The 20,924-nt window shown below is 42.0% G+C and overlaps 1 protein-coding gene across 3 annotated transcripts; it reads left to right on the forward strand.

Annotated features, from left to right (window-relative positions):
- Positions 1-7,858: 7,858 nt before the first annotated feature.
- On the forward strand, positions 7,859-19,025 carry ZBTB21 (zinc finger and BTB domain containing 21). 3 transcript variants are annotated; one of them, XM_058419451.1, is made up of 2 exons: positions 7,859-8,104; positions 10,889-19,025. In XM_058419451.1, the coding sequence occupies exons 1-2, from the start codon at positions 8,085-8,087 to the stop codon at positions 14,073-14,075; spliced, it is 3,207 nt and encodes a 1,068-aa protein (XP_058275434.1). In that variant the 5' UTR covers positions 7,859-8,084; the 3' UTR covers positions 14,076-19,025. The 3 variants fall into 3 exon arrangements, with proteins under 3 accessions (XP_058275434.1, XP_039912355.1, XP_039912354.1); XM_040056421.2 differs by lacking the exon at positions 7,859-8,104 and adding an exon at positions 8,990-9,014; XM_040056420.2 differs by lacking the exon at positions 7,859-8,104 and adding an exon at positions 10,336-10,424.
- The last annotated feature ends 1,899 nt before the right edge of the window (positions 19,026-20,924 follow it).

Consider the following 20,924-nt stretch of genomic DNA (forward strand, 5'->3'; position numbering starts at 1 on the left):
GAGCGCGCCCGGCCGCGGAGGATGGAAGGATAGATGGATGGAAGGCGGGGAGAGGCGGGTCGGGAGCGGGACCCGGCGCGCCGACCTCCGGCTTCCCTGAGCTGCGGCGCCTCAGGAGCCCGTTACCCGCTGCAACGGGCGTGAGGGCCGCGAGGGTCCGGCCGCCACAGGGCGTGAGGGACCGGTGGTGTGAGGGACACTGGGGACCGGTGTGAGGGAGACCAGGCACCGGTGGTGAGAAGCACCGGCCGCCCGAGGGGTGTGAGGGTCCGGCGCTTCCCCCTCCGCCGGCGGTTCCAGGCTCTTCCCCTTCGCTGCGATCCGAGCTCTAAAAGACGAGAGAGGCGCCGGGAGGGCCGTGACTCGGTGGCACGGCTGCTCCCCGGTGTGTCTGGAAGGGAGAGAGCGTTTCATCTCCCCGCAGCGAGGTCCCCGCGTGTAAGTGCAGGCAGGTACCAAACCTCATCGGTGTCTGTCAGTATAGAAAGGGGAGCTGTCGGAGGATGGACCGGGCTGTGCTCGGTGGTGCCCGGCAATGGGCAGAACCTGATGCACAGAAATTCTGCCTGAACATAAGAGCTTTACTGTGCAGTGACCGAGCATTATCCAGAGAGTGTCCCTCACTGGAGATATTCCAGAACTATCTGGGCACAATCCTGTGCCGTGCGCTCTGGGATGACCCTGCTTGAGCAGGGAGGTGGGACCTGGTGACCCACTGAGCTCCTTTCCTGCCTGACCCATTCTGTGGTTCTGTAAACAAAGTGTGGCTTTGCTGAGCACTCTTGAGCTGGATTATTCATCAGCAGGATGAAGCACATTTCACAGGCAGGTGGGGAAATCCTCAGTGCTGGGCTGTGCCTATGCAGAAGGTTGTGGAAGGTGTTTTACCTGGTCACAGCTGTCAGAGAGAACTTTCCTACAATCCTTCGTAAAGTCCAAGCTGATGTTACGTTCAGATTGGATGAGGCTCATGTAAATAAACAGGAGAAAAACTTAAAGGAGTTACTATTAGACAGGAAATAATTATGGAATGTATGTGTGCTGAGTAAGCTCATCTTAATAAGTAAATAGCAATTGCTTTAGTAGGTCTTCCTTTTTTTTTGTAGTTGGATTCCCCGTGGAAGTAAGAGGTAGGTAGGCTGTACATACAAGAAGAGACTGTGATGAACTACACCATCACAGAGCTTTTTGTGAATACACTGAATATCTTTGTAGTTAAAATTAGTATTTTCTCCTTAGATAAATTAATGTGAGCCTAGATTTTTTTTAAATGTATTTTTGTGCAAGATGTCTTTTGATATTAAATCAGGAGTGGTAAATACATATACTACAGGTAAATCTAGTACTGTTTTATGTGTAGGTTTAGTGTTCTGTTCTGACTTTGCTCAAACTGACAAAGTGCTCTGACTAAAATTTTCCACCAGTGTTATGCTGATCCTCTTGAGGGGAAGTTTGGAGCAAATTTAAGCAACTCTTTTTAAAAAACAAAACAAAAAACCCCCCCATATTATGTGGCCATCTATTGGGTGAGAGGGGATCCCACATCCCTTTCTCTCAGATGTTTCACCCATGTGCTGTAGAGTTGTAATTTCTTAGGAATATTTTGTCTTACCTGTGGAAAGTCCACCCATCCTGACTGGATTGTGACCGTTTCCAGAACTGTCATTTACACGTTCTCAGTGGGGCCTTGGGCAGGGAGATGTCACAGATTAGAACCTCTGGAGTTTTCAGCTGCAGAGCCTGACCAGGATTCCTCGGGCATTTCACCACTTGTGAGCTCCCCTGATTCTGCTTTAATCTTCAAGGTAACTGATCCTTTAGCACATTTTAGCATTCTTACTGAATATAAAGCAGGCAGCAGTTTTTAAGTTCCTGAAGTCCTTTTTGTGCTGTTCATTCAGTGATAAATGTGAACTTTTGTGCCTCCTGTTCCTGCTGTGTAGGTTCCAAGTGCCAGGGTGATGCTCTGCCACATCCCTCTCACTCTGAGAACCCTCTGGATCACTAGAAGCTGGATATTACTGAGAAATTGGGTTTTCTGAGCTCATGTTTTTTTGTGATTTCTTTGTGTGTGATGCTAGAGAATACTTGCACACAGAGAATTAAGAGCTCTGATCGTTGTGGTGTTGGCTGATCACGCTTTCCTCAAAATTAGTTAGGGGCAGGTCAACATTTGGATTTAAAGGACAACTTCGCAGGAAGCCTTGAGCTTTCTTACTGTATTGAAGTTGTTCTGTTTTTGAACTTCAGGATCTGTGAAGCAGTTATTGTTAAAAACCAACCCTCTGTAGCTTTCAGGGTCTTGAAATTCGCTTTATCTGCAAAAATGGTGATAACTTCAGTGTGTGACCAAGTGTGGACTCAGAGGGGAGAGGAAGTTGGGCTGTAATCAGCACAAGGTTCGTTCTGCTCTGGGAGGGGCTGGGCTCTGAGTCACATGCTGCAGTTGCAACAATTTCAGCTCTCATTAAACTTTTGAGCAACTGAGAGCCTTCATTTTGAAATCTGTCTCATGTAATGATCTGAGATGCACAGAAAACAACCAAAAGTCTTTAGAAGCAGCAAAGTCATTGGCTGCACGTGGAAAGACTGCAGTGTGCCCTGCATTAAAATAGGTGTTCTGTGCAAGGGGGGTTTCCTTCCCAGTTTTTTGTTTTAGTTTAATATTTGTCTTTGTACTGTACTGTTTCTATTTTTTCCCCTACTGATAGTGTCAAAGACATCAGTTCTCTTATATTTTCTTTCAATCAGCAGTGAAATAAAGAAATTTGTTGTCTTTTCTTATTGACTACTTTATGTATTCTGCTGTTCGGGGGCAGTTCAGGCATATTTTATGAACAAGGAAAGAAAGTGTTGAGCAAGTCTGCAATCTTCCTAAGCTCTTTTCATCTCCACCCCCATCAGTTCATCAGTCTTGTTGTCCATCACAAATAAAAGTTTTAAAATCCCCTGGTCCTGATTGTTGAGGGGTTTTCCCTCTGAGGCATACTGAAAACACCACATCTCTCTTGTGCAAATTCTTTCCATGCAGTCTGTGATGAAAAGACATCAAAAATCCTTTGGCCAAATACATATTTTTTAAATGCTGCAAAACTTTTCCTTTGATATTAATTTATATACAATTAAATTGCAATCTTTGGGAAAGGAAGAAATATTTTTTCCCTTTTTTGTCTGGGAATATTAATCTCCTTATCCAAGGTTTATCCTACCTCAGTACTGAACAGTGTGAGTAACATTTAGGTTGCAATTCATTCTCATCAATCTCTGACAAGCTGTGGTTACTGCAGGGACAGTTCTGACACAGGGCACAGTGAGTGTAGCCTCCACCCCCTCACAGTCTGCTCTGGACACATTTGTGAGTATCTTCAGAGCACTTCGAAAAACAGTGTACTTGGGACAGTAAATATGCCTCACAAAGCCTCTTTTAATATGAATTAAGAGCCATGGAAGGAAAAGTAGCAGAATTAGAATGATTTCTAATCACTGCCACACTCAGTCTGTATTAACCAAAAGGGATTTTTTTTTTTTTTTTTTTAATTCTGTACCAAGACATAACTGAGTACAGTCCTTCAGCTGTTGAGGTTAAAAGCCAAATTTCCTGGAATTGCAGTAGAAATATGACCATCTCCATTCTCATAAATTCTCTTGATGATTAGAGAAAATACAGTTCTGTTCATGGAGCTGGATTTTTTTTTTTTTTTTTTAAAGCTGTGTATGATGTAGCCTACCTTCAGTTGCTTGTGAACTTGGAGTAAACTGAAAATTTTCCACCTGCTCTACATGAGCTTGTAAATCTCTTGAAGTAAAACTCAGGTGAAATTGCTGTTGTCTTTCCTGTATCATCTTCCCAGTATCTTGGCCAGAATCAGTGATGGCTGAATGATGTTTTCTTTGGATCCCTTCAGTGGGAAGAAGTTACCTGCATTCCCTGAATTGTAACTTTCTCCCTCAGCAATTTTTTGGGCTCAGATTTTATATTCTGCATTTTTGAGATTAAATGTATGACTTTTCCCCCTCCTGTCTCATTTTCTTAAATAAACCCTAGTGTAAACACTGTTATGTTGATAGGAAAGCACCTTACATGGACACATGGCTTCTCTTCCCATCCAAAACACATTGTGCCCGTAAAAAAATACTAGAAATAGAAAAAATCATATAGAATAATAGAGATAGTATATATATCATATAGAATAATAGTAATAGAAAATAATTATATAGAATAACAGAAATAGAAACCATCATGGTAATAGAAATACAGCCACAATTAGGGTTTGTCATTTTTACTACAGCAGCAAAATTAAAAGTTGTATGTAAACGAGTTTTTATTGTGAATTAGGCAAGTTAATGTGTCTCATCTAGTAAAGCAGATGATGGAATATTATTCCATTTGATAAGTGTATCTCAGCATTGCCAATGAAACAATAGCATCAACCTGTAGAAATAGCACAAGTGTACACATTTGGTCTACAATTCTTCAAATTTCATGCATCTCTTACCAAAAAAATGACAAATATTTCTGGGGATGAGATTTCTGTAGGTGTTTAAATTTGATGGCTGTCAAATCTTTCAGATTTGTCCCATCAGAGAGTTTATTTACAGCATTACAAAGCAAATGTTGCTCTGTATTTTGCATTACAAAACAAACATTTCAAGGGAATGAAAGATGAAGAACTCCTAGGGAAAGATGTTTTTAAACTTTTGAATATTTTGATTTCTTTTACAGCAATTTGGAGGCTGAGTTACACGCCTTTTAGCAGAGGCATGGAGGCCAGGACAAATATCTTATCAAACTGTGTTTGATGTGATTTAATCTTCATCGAGTGTTTCAGGAGGAGCTCTCAGAGCTCCCGGGCATCATTTCCCTGCCCCGTCCCTTCCATCCTGTCGCTGGATCCGCTCCTGCTCTGCCACAAGCCCTTCCTCAGAGGGGGAGGAGACACGGGCTGCTCCTTGCAGGAGCAATCCCGCGTTGGACTGCTCGGAGTAAGATGAAATTGCACCCTGAGCTGCTGCTGGGGTGTGAACAAGAATGGCAATGACGAGAGGAGCTTTGTACTCTGACTTTCTGTAGTTTGCTGCACGTCAGGGGGAGCTATTTTAAGTGTCAGAGCATGGAACTGAGGGTATGATCTGAATGTGAAAAGTAGCCTCTAATTTCTAAGTGAATTTCATGTCTGTGTCAGGGTAGCTGCTACCTATTATTTGTCTAGAGCGTAGGGCAAAACAGACTGCAGAATAATCAAACTGAGAGTAGGTTTGGATTAGATATTAGGAAAAAATTCTTTACTGTGGAGATGGTGAGGCACTGGCACAGGTTTGCCCATCTCTGGAAGTGTTCAAGAGCTCTGAGCAACCTGGTCTAGTGGGAATTGTCCCTGCCCATCACAGGGGGTGTTAGACCTGGATGATCCTTAAGGTCCCTTCCCACACCATTCTGTGATTCTATGATTATAAAATTTCTTATTTCTCTCTCCTTAAATTTCTGCTTTTATACGTGTGGAGGATAAATAAGTAGAAATTAGCCCATCAATTTCACACACTAGCAAGCATGTTATTTATCTGATTTTATGCCTGGCTTCATACCAGTGAGCCTCTCTGTGCTGCTGACCTATTGGAAATGAGAAACATTTGTCTTCATGGAGAAAGTTCACAGTGCTGTCTGCAGTGGGAAACAGCAATAGCAGAGATCTCATTTCATTAAATCCAGGAAGACAGAATCTCCAAACTTGCAGCAAGAGATTATTTAAGTATTTAGATAGAAAAATATTATAGAAATGCAAACAATATTCGTATGTGAGTTTGCAGCTTTTACCTACGGGTTTTGGGGGTGTATAGGGGGATGTGTAAATCTGTATGTGCTGTGGGAGAGTATCTGTGTTGCAAAAACTGTTGATGGGAGAAGAGACATTTTATAAACTGTTGTTAGGCTCAAATCGTAAAATCCAGCATGGGAGAGTCCTTGAGTAGAAATTTAAGCAGTGTAGGTTCCTTTTTCATCTGGACTTGTGACAAGTAAGGGAACTTTTTACTCTTTCGGTGTCTGAAACAGCACCAGAATTGCCAGACCCATCAAATCCTCAGGAAAGCACTCAAATGCAACATTCCTGCATTTGCTAGGGGATGCTTCAGGAAATCACTTGTATTTTTTTGGCTGAGTTTTATAATCCACATTTCTTTGCTTTCTTTAGTGGGTTTGTCCCTGACAAGTTTCTTGTTGTTTTCCCTGTTTAAACCCCTGTTCAGTTTCTGTCTTATCTGTGTGTTTCCTCCTCCATCCTCATATTTTCTATTTCACAGCCCTGGCACCTCCTTGCTGCAGTATTGCATCTTATTGAGGGTTTAAAAACATCACCTTTCCCACTTCCTCCCCAGCTGTTAATGGAGCTTTAGCTGACAGTGATTTCTTATCATGGAAGTCAGAAGGCAACATCAACATCTCTTAGTTGCTCATGTCTTTGAGGGTGGAGCTGTTACACCAAAACCACACATAAATATCTGCCTGATTCTGTCTGTAAAGTTTCAGCTGTAAAGTCGGTGGCTCCGTTTTTTCTAAAGGTGAAATTTCAGATAGAGGAAGCTGATGGAACAACTTCCTGACAAAGAATGAGCAGGTGCATGGCTTCTTTTGCTGGAACCGTGATGCTCATTTGACCTCTCAGTGAGCTGATTAAGCTCCCTATCCTTGAAAACAGCAAACAGATCTAAAAGTCTGCAATAATTTGGGGTTTTTTGTTTGTTTTCTGCTTAATTTTAACAACTCACTGGCAGATCAAATATGCAGCAGAGCTGGTGAAAGGAAGGGGAGAGTCGCACAGGGCTGGGAGGAGGAGATGTGAGAGTAAGGAGCAGAGGAAAGGAAGGGGCTTTTTCACCCCTCCCTTGGAAAGAGCTTTCATGAGATTTCTTTTACAAAAGTTATTTTGAAATAGTAGAGACATCTTTTTCTATCCTTCAAAATATAAAATAAAAATAATTTTATACCAAATATGGTACTTAGGCTTTTGAAATCTAGTTTTCTGAGATCAGTGGACGGCTGTTGAAGGAGGGGATTAGAGGACTGGAACATCACTTTTATGAGGGAAGGCTCAGGGAGCTGGGCCTGTTCAGCCTGGAGCAGGGATGACTGAGAGGGGATTTCATTAATGTGTGTAAATATCTACAGGGGCAGTGTCAAAAGGAGGGACCAGGTGTTGGGTTCCATGGTGCCCAAAAACAGGACAAGAGGCCATGGGCAGAAATGAAGCCCTGGAAGTTCCACCTGAACGTGAGGAAGAACTTCTTCCCTGTACAGTGACTGAGAACTGGGACAGATTGTCCAGAGAGGCTGTGGAGTGTCCCTCACTGGGGATATTCCAGAACCATCAGGACACAGTCCTGTGCTGTGTGCTCTGGAGTGACCCTGGTTGAGCAGGGAGGTTGGGGCAGCTGACCCACTGTGCTCCCTTCCAGCCTGACCCACCCTGTGATTCTATGAAGGCTGACACGAAAATCTCTTCTTGGTCTCCCAAAGGTTCCTACTGCACTGGCCCTTCTGGGTCTGGAGTCTAAATTAAGTCACTGTTCCTCCTGAGAACCAGCAGCTGCTGTGGCACGAGGCACCTGCATACAGACAGTGGGAAATTTTCTGATGTGCTCCTGCTGTTTCCATGATGTCACCTGAACATCATGGAAGAAAAGAAGAAAACTGTTTCCAGTTCAGTAGTGAAGGTGGTTGGGAAAAAAACAGAGAGAATAAAAGCAGATTATCTGGAGGAAAGATCTGAGGCAGTTAATCACAAAACAATCTCCAGCTGAGAAGTAGGAGTAGTCAAACACCTGGAACCAAATCTGGTATTACAGGAGACTGCCAGAGTTGTGTGTCTACACACGGTGCCGGGGAAGCACAGGCAGCCAAGCACTGGGGAACCAGTTCTTGTCCTCCTATGGCTGTTCCTATTGCTGCCTCTTCAGTTATGCCAATGCAATAGCTCACTATAGATTTTCACCAGCATTTGCAAAGAAATAATGTTGGGGGTTTATTTATTGTCTGTTCTGCTACGTCATAAAGGCCTGCAAATATTTGTACTGGCACGGCTGAAGGAGGAATGACCTGCAGTGTGTGCAGGTAAGATGAACAGAAGAGAGCAGGGATGGCTTGGATCAACTTTGGTGCTGAAAAGTGTTCATGTAGTGAAATTTTAACACATTGTACTTTGACTCAGGTGTTCTTTGGGTTGATTTTTCTTTTTCTATTTCTAAGTATTTCAGGTTTTCACATGATATGGGTAAATGTCTTAAAATGGGTCTGCAAAACAGTTCTGTTGTGTTTCTTGCTATTGTTTGTTTAATTTCTGCCTGTTGTGTCTAAAGGCTATTAAGCTGAAAGTCAAGCGCTTGAATTCGGAAATACCAGGATTAAAGCTGCCTTTGGAGGATTGATTTGGTCCTTTGCCATTTGTGTACGTTGCAGCCTTGGTCACTGTTAAAGTGACAGAGTTAGATTGTACCGGAGCCTCCTTCGCTGTGCTCTGAGCGTGACAGGGAGGGATGTTTATGTCTGAGCTGTTTAATGGGATGAATTGAAGTTGTTGTAGGAATGAAGAAGGAAACTGTGGCCAGAAGGATGGGTGCCTGATGGATTCTGCTTTAGTCCTGCAGATTTTACACCACTCTCTACTGGTTACATGGCACTGCTGTGTTAAGTGGGCAGAGGGACGCATAATAATTACATGGTGTTTATTCTGCCAGTTTTCAAAACACAAGGGCAAAGCAGCTTAAAATGAAAGATCTTAAAATATTTCAAAACGTTTGACTAATACACTCTGTTTCCACTGTGTCCTTGAAGTGTGAAGTTATGCAGCAGCTTCCTTTGGGTGTCTCTACACCACAGTTAAAGTTTCCTAAGCTCTCTTGATCTTCTGCCTCCTTTTACCTTCTGTAACTTGCATCCCAGAGGAATCACGTGAGTTTGCAAATTCACTTTCTTCCAGGTGAAGGGAAAGGGAAGGATGCCCTCCTGGAGCACTTATAACTCTGTAAGTGTTGATGGGTGACTGTGAAACTGGATTAGGGCCAGTCACACTCTGCCACTTTAAATTGCAGTGGCATCCACAGAGGAGGAGGATAATGAGCCACCATCCTCACACCCCCCACGTCCACCCTCCCAGTATTCTGAAGTAAAACATAGAAAGCAAAACAAAGCAGATTGCTTTCTCAAATTAAGATTGACTGCACTGCCTTTTATAGATGGAGGTGTGGGGGAATTATGCATTGTAGCTATCTAAGGTGAATTAAGGATAAATTAGTGTTTATGAAATGACACTGCAAGGCACTGAAATACCCAGTAAAGACTGATGTGGTGAGGAAACAGCATTCGGATTTTGCTGTTGCCATGTCACTATGAACTTACTTGGTATTTTTAGGTGTAGAAGTGGTAGCTCAGTCCTTGATATGATCAGTGCCCTGAGACACTGCATACAGTATCCTTTAAGTAATTTCTCAATAATAGCAATTTAGACTTTGATCACTTATTCATACCCATTAGTTTTAAGATTTACCATCCTCATTTATTAACCATGGGGTTATAGCTTCTCCGTATTGGGGTTTTTTATTATTTTGATAAACTTTACAGTTTTGCTTGTAAGCTGATGAACAGTGGAACCTTTTTGTTATAATTGCATACGTCATGTACAAATGAAACTAAAACGTAGTGTCTCAAATCAGCTCTAAAAATAAGAGAATTGCTTTTAACAGACACCTCATTGACTTGTTTACAACCACCATGGAGGTAGTGTAGAGAATGTCCATGAAAAAAATTAGATAATTTAATATTGTTGATTTCTCTGTGTTCTTGTGCACAGATGTATAAATTACAACTCCTGCCATAGAAGTTCTTTGTTTAACTTAAAACCTGGTTATCTTATTTTGTTAAGCTCTCATCAGGAGCAGTATATTGAGTTATCAAGACATCCTGCAGTATGGAGTGGGCTGTGTTTTGAAGCATATGGATCATGGAGATTTCTGCACTGCATCTTAATTTGTGCTTATTGTACTCTTGGATGCAGCCAAGGGTAACTGCTCCTCAGATGTATGGGTTGTGGGCATAAAGTGCTCTTATGCCAATGAATGAAATGGGGATTTCAGTTCTCTGATTGCTTTTTATCCTGAGCAAAACAATGCAGGCATACTTCAGTGAAAACTGACATTTCCCAGAAAGCAGATCCTGCCAGTGCAGTTTTAAGTGACACATACAGTTAGAAGTAGATATTAACAGCACTTACTAAGCATAAGTAAACATGATTAATTTAGATTACAGACAATAATCCTGTTTCCTTTTCCCTTCCCAGTATTTATGCCCTTTCCATCATCCTATTAAAAGTGACAACTAAACCCCCTTAATTTGTCTAGTCATCAGGAGACTGTCAGAGTTGCATAGCCTCAGAAAGGTGAGTTGCTATAACTAAGCTTTAGATACCTGATCCAAGAGTTTATCAATCCAGTTGTCAAGATAGATCTTCATAAAGCTGAACCAGAAAAAGAGATGATCAAGAGTGAAATGATTTAACTGTTGCTCCCTGTGGAGAAGTGTATTACAGGAAGAGAACACGCCTGCCCATCCATCCATCCATCCATCCATCCATCCTCCAGTTAGTTAGGTGTAATATTCTTGGTGTAAGATTAGCAATTGAAAGGATATTTGAAAGTGGGCAGATGAGCTGGTTCTTCCGGTGTCTGTGCTTTTTTGGAGCTACCAGTAGTGTTTTCATTCCCAAACCTTTCCTCCACAGAAGCTGTTTCTTTAGTCACTGTTTGATGGTGGTTTAGCCAGTTTAAAAAGCACAGGAGATGTGTTTACTTTGTCTCTAACTGTTCATATAAAGCAACCTACAGCTTTGTTGTTCTTTTTCAGGGACATCAGAATCATGGAGGGGCTCTTGCATTACATAAATCCAGCACATGCCATTTCTCTCCTGAGCACCCTGAATGAAGAGCGTCTCAAGGGACAGCTGTGTGACGTTGTGCTGATCGTAGGAGACCAGAAATTCCGAGCTCATAAGAATGTTCTGGCTGCCAGCAGTGAATACTTCCAGACTCTGTTCACAAATAAGGAGAATGAGTCTCAGTCAGTGTTTCAGCTTGACTTTTGTGAGCCAGATGCTTTTGATAATGTGTTGAACTACATCTATTCTTCATCCTTGTTCATTGAGAAAGGCAGCCTCGCAGCTGTGCAAGAACTGGGCTACAGTCTTGGAATATCTTTTCTTACAAACATTGTTTCCAAGAGTCCTCAAGCTCCTTTTCCTTCTTGCCCTATTAAAAAAATACTCTATCAAGATGAAGATGAAAGTAGTTCTCAGAAGAGAAGCGTAATCGTCTGTCAAAACCGAACTGAAGCACAAGCGAAAAGCGTAAATCAAACACAACATGACTTAAGCCATACTCCTAAACCTTCACCCTCTGTGGCTGTCAAAGCTAGCAGCAGACCACAGGTAACAAAACCAACTGAAACCCTTCACAACTTATCACTGACTGAAAGGAGATGGCTGAAAGAAGGCCCTGTGAGCTATACAAAGGTTCATGAAACTTCTGGAAGTGTGGAGGATCAGAGCAGAGGTGCTTTAGCAAAAAGGAACATGCTGCTTCCTCAGATGTCTTTAGCAGAGAAAGAAATGGCAAGCGGCGAGCCAGGAAGCAGCGCTCAGCTTCTGAGAGGAAAAGTTGCAGAGATGTCGTTGAAAAGACCACGTCCACCAGTCTTGTCTCTGCGTGGGGCAACGGAATCCACGTTTTTGTTGCGAGAGGCAGGAAAAGGAAACGGTCAAGGGGAAGACAGGAATTTGCTCTACTACTCCAAGTTAGGGCTGGTAATCCCATCTAGTGGGTCTGGCCCAGAAAACCAAAGTATTGACAGAAGTGGGCCCCTTGTGAAAAGTCTCCTTCGAAGGTCACTGTCCATGGACAGCCAGGTTCCTATTTACTCACCTTCTGTTGACCTAAAACCTGCACAGGTATCGTCATGTTCCTCACCGGGAAACGATTCCCAGAAGACATTTAATGTTGCATCCCAGAAGTCATCCTCGAAGGAGTCACCGGAGAAGTCAGCCTTGGATGAGAAGCCACAGGTAATACACCCACATCGCCTTAGGTCTTTCAGTGCCTCTCAGTCAACGGATCGGGAGGTCGCTTCCCCTCTCTCGGAGGTGCGGATCAAAACTGAGCCCAGCAGTCCCCTCTCGGATCCTGCTGAAATCATTCGAGTTACAGTGGGTGATGCTTCAGCGTCAGCAAACAAAGACTTTGCTTTTAAAGCTGAGGATGACCGTAAGGAACCAAGCAGACTTCCAGTGAAAAGGAGGTTCCAGGATGATAGGAGGCTACCGTTCAAGAAGCTAAAGGCAGATGAGCAGGGTTCTCCTGGCTCAGAAGAGAACTTTGAGGAAGGATTGAGCCCCACGCACCTTGATGCCGATTTCCCTGATTCTGATGTCAGTAAAGATGAGTACAGCGAGATGGAAGAAGCAAGACCAAATAAAAAATTTAAATGTAAACACTGCCTTAAAATTTTCAGATCAACAGCAGGTCTTCATCGCCATGTTAACATGTATCACAATCCAGAGAAGCCCTATGCTTGTGATATATGCCACAAGAGATTCCACACCAATTTCAAAGTGTGGACGCACTGCCAGACACAGCATGGAATCGTGAAGAATCCCTCACCAGCTTCCAGTTCACATGCCCTTTTGGATGAAAAATTCCAAAGAAAACTGATCGATATAGTGAGGGAGAGAGAAATCAAAAAAGCTCTGATCGTGAAACTAAGACGTGGCAAGCAGAGCTTTCAGGGCCAGTCTGCTTCACAAGCACAACAAGTCATCAAAAGGAATTTAAGGTCAAGAACCAAAGGAGCCTATATTTGTACCTACTGTGGGAAAGCTTATCGTTTCCTCTCCCAGTTCAAACAGCACATAAAAATGCACCCTGGGGAGAAACCCATCGGAGGGAGCAAGGCTCCTAAGCAGAAAGATCACATTCATATTGAAAACCCAGTGGAAAACAAGGAGGTTTATCAGTGCCGTCTCTGCAATGCCAAGCTCTCCTCACTTATTGAACAGGGAAACCATGAGCGGCTCTGTAGAAACGCCACTGTCTGTCCTTACTGCAGCCTTAGGTTTTCTTCTCCGGAGCTGAAGCACGAGCATGAAAACAAATGCGAGTACAAGAAGCTGACTTGCCTTGAGTGCATGCGCACCTTCAAATCGTCCTTCAGTATCTGGCGTCATCAGGTGGAAGTTCACAATCAGAACACAATGGCTCCATCAGAGAACTTTTCTTTGCCTCTCATGGATCACAATGGAGAAATCACCAGTTCGTCACGGCTGCCTCCGCAGTCGGAGTCCAATAAAATGAACAATTTTGTTGCTGCAAAGGAGGACAGTGTGTTCAGTGATTCGTCAGAACAAATCAATTTCGATTCTGAAGACTCTTCATGCCTGCCTGAAGACTTAAGTGTTTCCAAGCAGTTTAAAATCCAGATCAAAGAAGAGCCTGCAGATGATATAGAGGACGAGGTCACTGAAACGAGCAGGGAACTTAAGGACGTAGTCTCCAAGAAAGATCCCAGTTTGTGGCCCTGTGAAAAGTGTGGGAAGATTTTCACCCTACGCAAACAGCTGGAGCGTCACCAGGAGCTCCTGTGCTCCGTGAAGCCGTTTATTTGCCACGTGTGCAACAAGGCCTTCCGAACGAATTTCCGGCTCTGGAGCCACTTCCAGTCCCACATGTCCCAGGCTGCAGAGGAGTCCACAAATAAGGAGCCTGAGATATGTCCACCAGCTAATTCCCCATCACCCCCACCCTTACCCCCGCCCCCGCCACTCCCTAAAATCCAGCCTTTGGAGCCCGACAGCCCCACGGGCTTGCCGGAAAGCTCCAGCACTACTGAGAAGCTGTTCGTGCCGCAGGAGTCGGACACGCTCTTCTACCACGCCCCGCCGCTCTCAGCAATCACCTTCAAGAGACAGTACATGTGCAAACTCTGCCACAGGACTTTCAAGACAGCTTTCAGTCTCTGGAGCCATGAACAGACACACAATTAGCTTTAAGAGAACCCTTGCAGAGCTGGTTTTGGGGGGGGGCTGTGTTCAGGATCTCTAGACTACAAATTTAAGAGGATCAAAATGATGATGATGGAAAATCTGGAATCCGTGATGCTGCTTGGATTTGGAGATTAGGGAAAACTAGAACTTGGTTAGTAGGTAGAAAGCAGAGTAATTTAAAATACTGTGGTCTGGGATCTAATGGTAACAGAGTAAATTTTATTTTATTTCATTTGACACTGAAATACAGTTGCATCTGAATTGTATGCATGGATCTTCATCCCGTGATGTTGGTGTGTGCGTGTGTATTATATATGAAGTTATATATTAAATGAAAGAGAAACCACAATTTGGATTCTGTGAGCTTATGGTAGTGAAATACTGTAACCAACGTCATAATTTGTTTTTCAAAAAGCAACCAACACACACAAGCTCCATGTAAGTGGTTGCCATGCATTGGCAGTTTGGGAGGAAGTGGATGGAGTGTCTTGCTGTATTGACTTAGGTCTTAGAAACCTTTAGCAATAACAAATAAACCTCAAGCTTGAGTAATCCTGATGTTATTGGATACGAATGTTTGCTATTTTAAGGGAACATAGAATTGTTTTGTTGTTGTATGGAACTTGTGCAAATTAAAATAGACTCTAAAGTCAGCAATATTATTACTAAGATTTTATATAAGAGGTAGCAGCAAGCCTGCTTTCAGCCATTTAATTATAACTTTCTAAGGAAAATTGAGAGAGGGGGTACTTTGCTTTATATAACGTCCCAAAGACTAATTTCCTATGGATACTTGGGTAGCTGAAGTCATTGTGTAACAGCCATCATAATGCAAATGGTACTGTTTATAACATGAACTGAGGTTGAATGGATGTCAGACAAGTTTCATAGTTTTGTTTCCACTATTTGTACAACTGTTTGTAATTTTAACTACAAAGGAATGTATAACTATTAAATCAACAAGAGAGAGCTCGTTAAGGGACAGAAGATGAGTTGTGTTTCTAAACACAAGTAACAAGCTCGGCCATGTGTACAAAGAGATGTTTTAACAAAACCTAAAAATGTAAATATTTATATAGACACCTGTATAAATGAAGAAGTATGTATTTGAAAATTGTATTAAGCATACATATCCAGCTCAAAGCAGAGGAGAAAATCACACTACAATCACTGCATTTTACGGATACAATGCATATAGAGTAGTTCTTTCTGCCGCTTTCTATCATATGTGACTGTGTTGCAACTTTCCAATTTGTTGAAAATTGTGGTAATAATGGGCTGCAGATATTTGATGTGGTTCCATTATTTTACCTCAAATGGCAACTGGAGCATTTAGTGTAAGTAGGATCACACATATTTACCAGGAGCTATAGTAAGGGTCCAATTTTTTTTCTGTAAGTCAAGGAAATATTTACCCAGAAGTCAGAGGTGAACCAACAGCGAGAAGTCCTTCTGCCAGAATTTAAACTTAGTGGAGGGGTGGTGGGTTAGAGTGAACATAAATGATGCAAACAGTGTTTATGATCCTGTCCAACTTTCCCCCTACAGGGTTAGGAGGAGGGGGATAAAATTCCACACTGCTGAGTCAGAGCCCAGTCTGTGTCCACTGAAACCAGCACGAGTTTGGTCACCAGTTTCAGGGGGAGCAGGAGTGAGGCTTCAATTCCCTGCGTAACCACGTGTGTCACTGGTTTTTCAGTAGCCCAAGTTCAAAAGGTAGAATTGCAAGCTGATGCTGAGATTCAGCAAAATCAAGCACAAATGTTAACTCCTAAGAATCTGAGGGTGGGCACCCTTAGGCACACACCAGATTTTTCTCAGTGAAAGCCAAGTGTACCACCATTTTTTTTCCCAACAGATATTTAATTGTTTTTGTTGTAAGTGAGGTTTGAAACTATTAACTCAGGATGGACCCCTGATTTTTTTTTCAGCTGCGAAAAAGAATTGCAATGTTAGTTTTAAGCCTCTTCCGCTTCGTTTTTACTACAGTCTAAAATTGCTACTAGACACCTCTGAAAGTAACATGTTGTTCTTTTTTGTCCTCTTTCAGGCAAACTGTGGCTGAGTATGATTAGGCTAATTCGCTTGAGTACAAGTTAAAACTCATTTCAGTGGCACTGCAGTTTAAACAAGGTACTTGCTTAATAGTGGCATTTCCAGTTACTGACTTTTTTATTCCACCTAATAAGACTAAAAATTTCTTTCTTACCAGAAACAATTTCAGAATGAAATGGTTATTGCACTTAAACCTGGTTTTAAAAATCAGAGAAACATAAAGCCTTGCTAAGTACCCTTTCTATATATTTAAGAACTCGGTGTGTATAAAATATGAACGTGGTTTTGTAGAATGGTTCCTAAGTTTTCCCCAGTGATTCCTCTGCACCACAGCCTGAAAGTTGAGCTACAGCCTTTTAAAATTCAGTGTGCTTTCTGAAGGAAGGTGGCAACCAGCTCAGCTGGGTCACAGGCATCTCACTTCCAGCTGGGATTCTGCTCTGTGCTATGGTGATAAATTCTACACACTTTAAATCAAAGCCTTGTGCAACATCTTTGATGAAACCCTGACCTTTTTCCTAGTGTACTAGGTATTATAAAGAATCCATAAAATATTTTTGGTCTAAGTAGCCTCCTAAGTTTTTCTTCAGTTGCTTTGGTTTTGGGGGGGGTGGGGGATTGTTAAAGTTTTGTTTTCCAATTTGAGCGTGTTCTGTGTGGTTTGTTTGTTTGGTTGGGTTTTTTTTTACATTTGGTTCCTGTTGTTTAGTAAAGGAATTCAGGATCTCTAAAATTTAAATATGAGATGTTTATATAGCAGTTCTGGTTTTCTATTAGCTTTTATACAGTATCTTAAAAAGCCCTTGATAGAAGTGTTTATTTTGGAGGATACGGAATAAATATGCTTCCACTTATATAACTTTAATATATGTCTTAAAATTTAAATTATGGGATTAAAAAAATGTTAGTTGCTTGTTTATAAATAAAGGTCTTTTGAAGAGTGTCTAGTTTGGCCACAGCCAAAATAAAAGGCAAATTTATTGATACAAGAGCCTGTCTTCATCATATTTTGTTTAATTTTATAGCTGTGTATTGAAGTGACACAAAGTTAGAGGTCTTGTTAAATATAAGAAAGTGTTTTGCTTTTTTTTCTAAAATTTGTGACAGGAATGTGCAGATGTTTTAATATATAGATTAGAATCTATAATTCTGTCCTTTTTTTGCTATTTTTATAACCTATCAGATAAATCTCAGAGAACTATCCTGCTTCAGTGGGAGTGGAAACTAGTGTTGCATTTCAGGGGGAGCAGTGTTGAGCCATGAAATGTATTTTGGTTTGGGACTTCTTTTCCTTTCAGACACTGTGTTGGCAAAGCCTCTAAACCTATCTTAAGTCCATTAAGATCAGTCTTAATTTTTTAAAAATTGTTCTGTGCAAGTTCTTTGCTGAATTGGGACCATGACCAGGTTTGAAAGTGAGCAATGGCAGCAGAACACAGGAACCAGTAACGAAAGCTGTCTCTGGTTTTGGGTTATTTGAAAAGGGAGAGCGAAACACCCCGTGGCAGGTGATGGAGGAGATAACCTGGTGACCCCAGAGTTTGTCTGGGCTGCTTCAGAAATGAGATGTTGTGTTATCTGTGACCCCAAACAGCTGTAAGAGGCTTTCCTGGTTCGGCAGGAACATCCAGGAGGGTTTTTTGCCTGATGTTGTTTGTTTTCCCCCAGGCGGGACATGTGGGTTTGCTCCAAAGCTCTGCGTGTTCTCTGTTGCTGTTCCAAGCTTCCAGTGTTAAAATGAGTTCCTCCCATGGGATAAGGACAGACTATGCCTAATTTCTTGGCTCTAACAGCGAGGGTGCAAATATCTGGCATGAGCCTGTAATCTGGCATGTGCCTATACTGTTTGATAAAATTGTTTACATTTTCCTACCGGAAGATTTAGATAAAATCAAAACAAACTTAAGGGGGTTGTTCTTTGTTGGAGGGTTTTTTTTTTTTTTTTGCTTGTTTGTTTGTTTGTTTTGGTTGGGGTTTTTTAGTGTTGCTGTTATTGAATCAGTGTTATTTTTTTTTTCTGTTGTTGCTGAACACAGCCTGATAGTATTTTTAATGTTATTGATTCTTGTTTATTTAAAATGACTTGTGAAAAACTGTACTGTAACTGCTCTACGAAAAGGGACACTATCAAGAGAAGGGCTGGAAACAGAAAATGGACAGACCTATATTAGAAATACTTTATAGTAATAAATAATATTGAAGAATTTTAAAACGAATTGAGTCGTAACACTTGAGCTGCTTGGGCATGAAACTCCTATTATGGGCAGCCTCAGTTGTTATGAGGATATCTGAAAAATGTAACTGAATTCTGTGGGTTGAGCTGATTTTTCATGTTGCTTTCCCTCTTGCTATTCCAGAATAAAGGACTCGATCCTCTTTTTCCTTTTCCAGTCTCTCAGTGGTACACAATACCTTTTAAAGACACAGCTTTAATTCAACTATGTACAGAAAACCGGAACAAACCCTCTTTTGCAGCATTAAGTGCAAAATATACATAAAGTACATATTTTAAGGCTTATTCTTGACAGTGTCCCTTTTTTAAAAAGCAGGAAAATGGGATCACTTTAAGTGCTTGGGTACAGGGGAATAGTTTCCTACTAGAAATCGGAATTATCCAATATATTTTCTAGAGAGTTTTCTGGTTAGTTACACCAAATCACTTGTCATTTTAAAGGATTATAGAGGTAAAAGACAAGCAACTCTGGGCTTATAATCCTGTATACCTTATACATTCTGTATCTGTTCAATACACCAGGATGGGTTTTTACTTTTTTTAGGACTGAGACTTAATAGCTTAAGGCAACCTTTTCTTTAATGTAATGTAAATCCATTGCTGCTTTGTACAACTTTTTCTACCGTGTGTTTTCTTTACTTAGATCTTGACTAAGAAATGTTGACGTCCAATAAACTTACACTTTGTTTCTTTTGAGTCTGCTGTGTCTTCTACTGGAATCTCTTGGCAGAGGGTGTTGTTATTGCACAAACCATTGTGTCTGCAGGGTAGGAAGTGAGTTTGTAAAAGAGCATCTTTTGTTCCGTTTGTTGGATGTAAGTGCCACTTGTACATTACTAAAATAATGGGGGTTTGTTTGTTTTAGTAAATGCCTCGCTGAACCTTTTACTGGAAAATACAGGAAAACCAACTGCTCCAGACGATCTCCTGAAAACTTGAGCACAGCCCAAATCCTGCCATCAGTGATTTGTGGAAGGAAGTGTCTCCATCTCAAACTGGACTGAGCCAGATGTTTGAAAGGACACAGCGATGTTTCTGGTGTTCTGCAGCACTCCGTCCAAAGCAGTTTTGCTGCGTGAATTTCCCCTCTTCAAAACCCCCTGTGTGAGAATGCAGTGTGTGGATTGCCATAAAGCAGAGAATGATCTTTTTCTCTTTGGGGAATGGGGTTTACTCAGTTCCTCTCTTCACACTGGGTGTGACCTGTTTCTGAGAACACTTAGGCCAGTTTTCTCAACTTCTTGGACTCCACATCTGCTGTCTTTTGCCATTTTTACCTCATGCAAAAACCAATGGGTTGGACCCACTGACCAGTTTCACCCACATTTAACAGAGAAGACAAGGTCTCAAGAGTTAATGTCCCACAATTTTCATGCAAATCCCTGCCAGGTTGTCAAGGAATGGTGTCAAGGAATGGTGTCAATGGGACACCCCATATCCAGTGGGAAGGATAAGATTTGCACAGAGCATGTGCTGAGCTCTCATCTGCACTTTTTACCCCAGCACTTTGTCACTGTGTGTGTGCACTGACCTCTCAGAGGGAGCGGGGCAATGGCTCTGATGGAACACAGGGCAGAGCTGAAGGACCAAATGGTTGGATCAGGGGTTAAAAGGGCATTCTGAGCTTGGAGGATTTGTGCCTCTTCTTAAAAATGGGGCAAAGGGCTCGGGGCCTGTCCCTCTGTGGGGTATCCCTGCCCCTCACAGTTTAGGGGAGCCGTGGAAAAGGCCAAGAGAGCGTGGAGAGCTGCTCTCTGACCCATTCAGAGTCACAAATCCCCAAAGATTTGGCTGTCTCTTTCTCCTCTCAAATAGGAACTCCTCCAGCTCTTCCTGCATCCAGGTAATATTGACACAGTCCTCTCTCCATCACTGTTTCAGCACAGCCTGACCTCTGCTAGAATGGTTCACAGAAAATGCTCCACAGAACAAAAAGCCCATGTTTGACATAAAAGTCCAGGAACAAATCAAAATTACTAAAAGTTACTGATAGTGCCATGAGCATTGCACCTGTTCTTGTGGTTATTTTTGTTCTAATTCCAGCTGTCCCCTTCTAAGACAGTTGGTCTGCAGACAAATCCAGCAATGTTTACTTTTCCATAGGGTATTTCCATCTATCATTCAATATACAAACACAGGAGCATCCTTACTATTAGATCCAGCTATTAGGGATAATATTTCTGTTTCCAGTCCTGAAATACTCTGGCAATAAAAATTTTCAAGGTGCTGACTGCAATGAAACAACACACACAACTTTTATTTCCCTTTCATTTTGCATATGGTGAAAGAGTCTGTCGAAAGTCAGTTTCTGCTGACAAAGAATTTGCTTTAAATTGCCTCTGCAGTTTTGATAAACCCTTAATGATTCATTAATGTCTTGTCAGTCCAGCATCTGGGGTGGATTCAGCTCTTCAGTGTCACGGAGCCCTGGTTGCAGTCATCAGCTTGAGCTGATAGTTGAGGGCTCAGGCTCTCACCCAGCCATGTGCACCTCTCCAGTGAAGTCCACTGGTGTTACAAACCTGCTGGGATTGCTGACATCCAGGGATGCTTCTGCTGGA

The sequence above is a fragment of the Hirundo rustica genome, chromosome 2, assembly GCF_015227805.2.
Source record: "Hirundo rustica isolate bHirRus1 chromosome 2, bHirRus1.pri.v3, whole genome shotgun sequence".
Classification (NCBI taxonomy): Eukaryota; Metazoa; Chordata; class Aves; order Passeriformes; family Hirundinidae; genus Hirundo; species Hirundo rustica.

Coding starts and splice junctions, on each gene's coding strand:
- ZBTB21 (XM_058419451.1), top strand. CDS start 8,085: ATGACCTGCAGTGTGTGCAG. Junction 8,105..10,888: donor ATGACCTGCAGTGTGTGCAG/GTAAGATGAACA, acceptor GTTCTTTTTCAG/GGACATCAGAATCATGGAGG.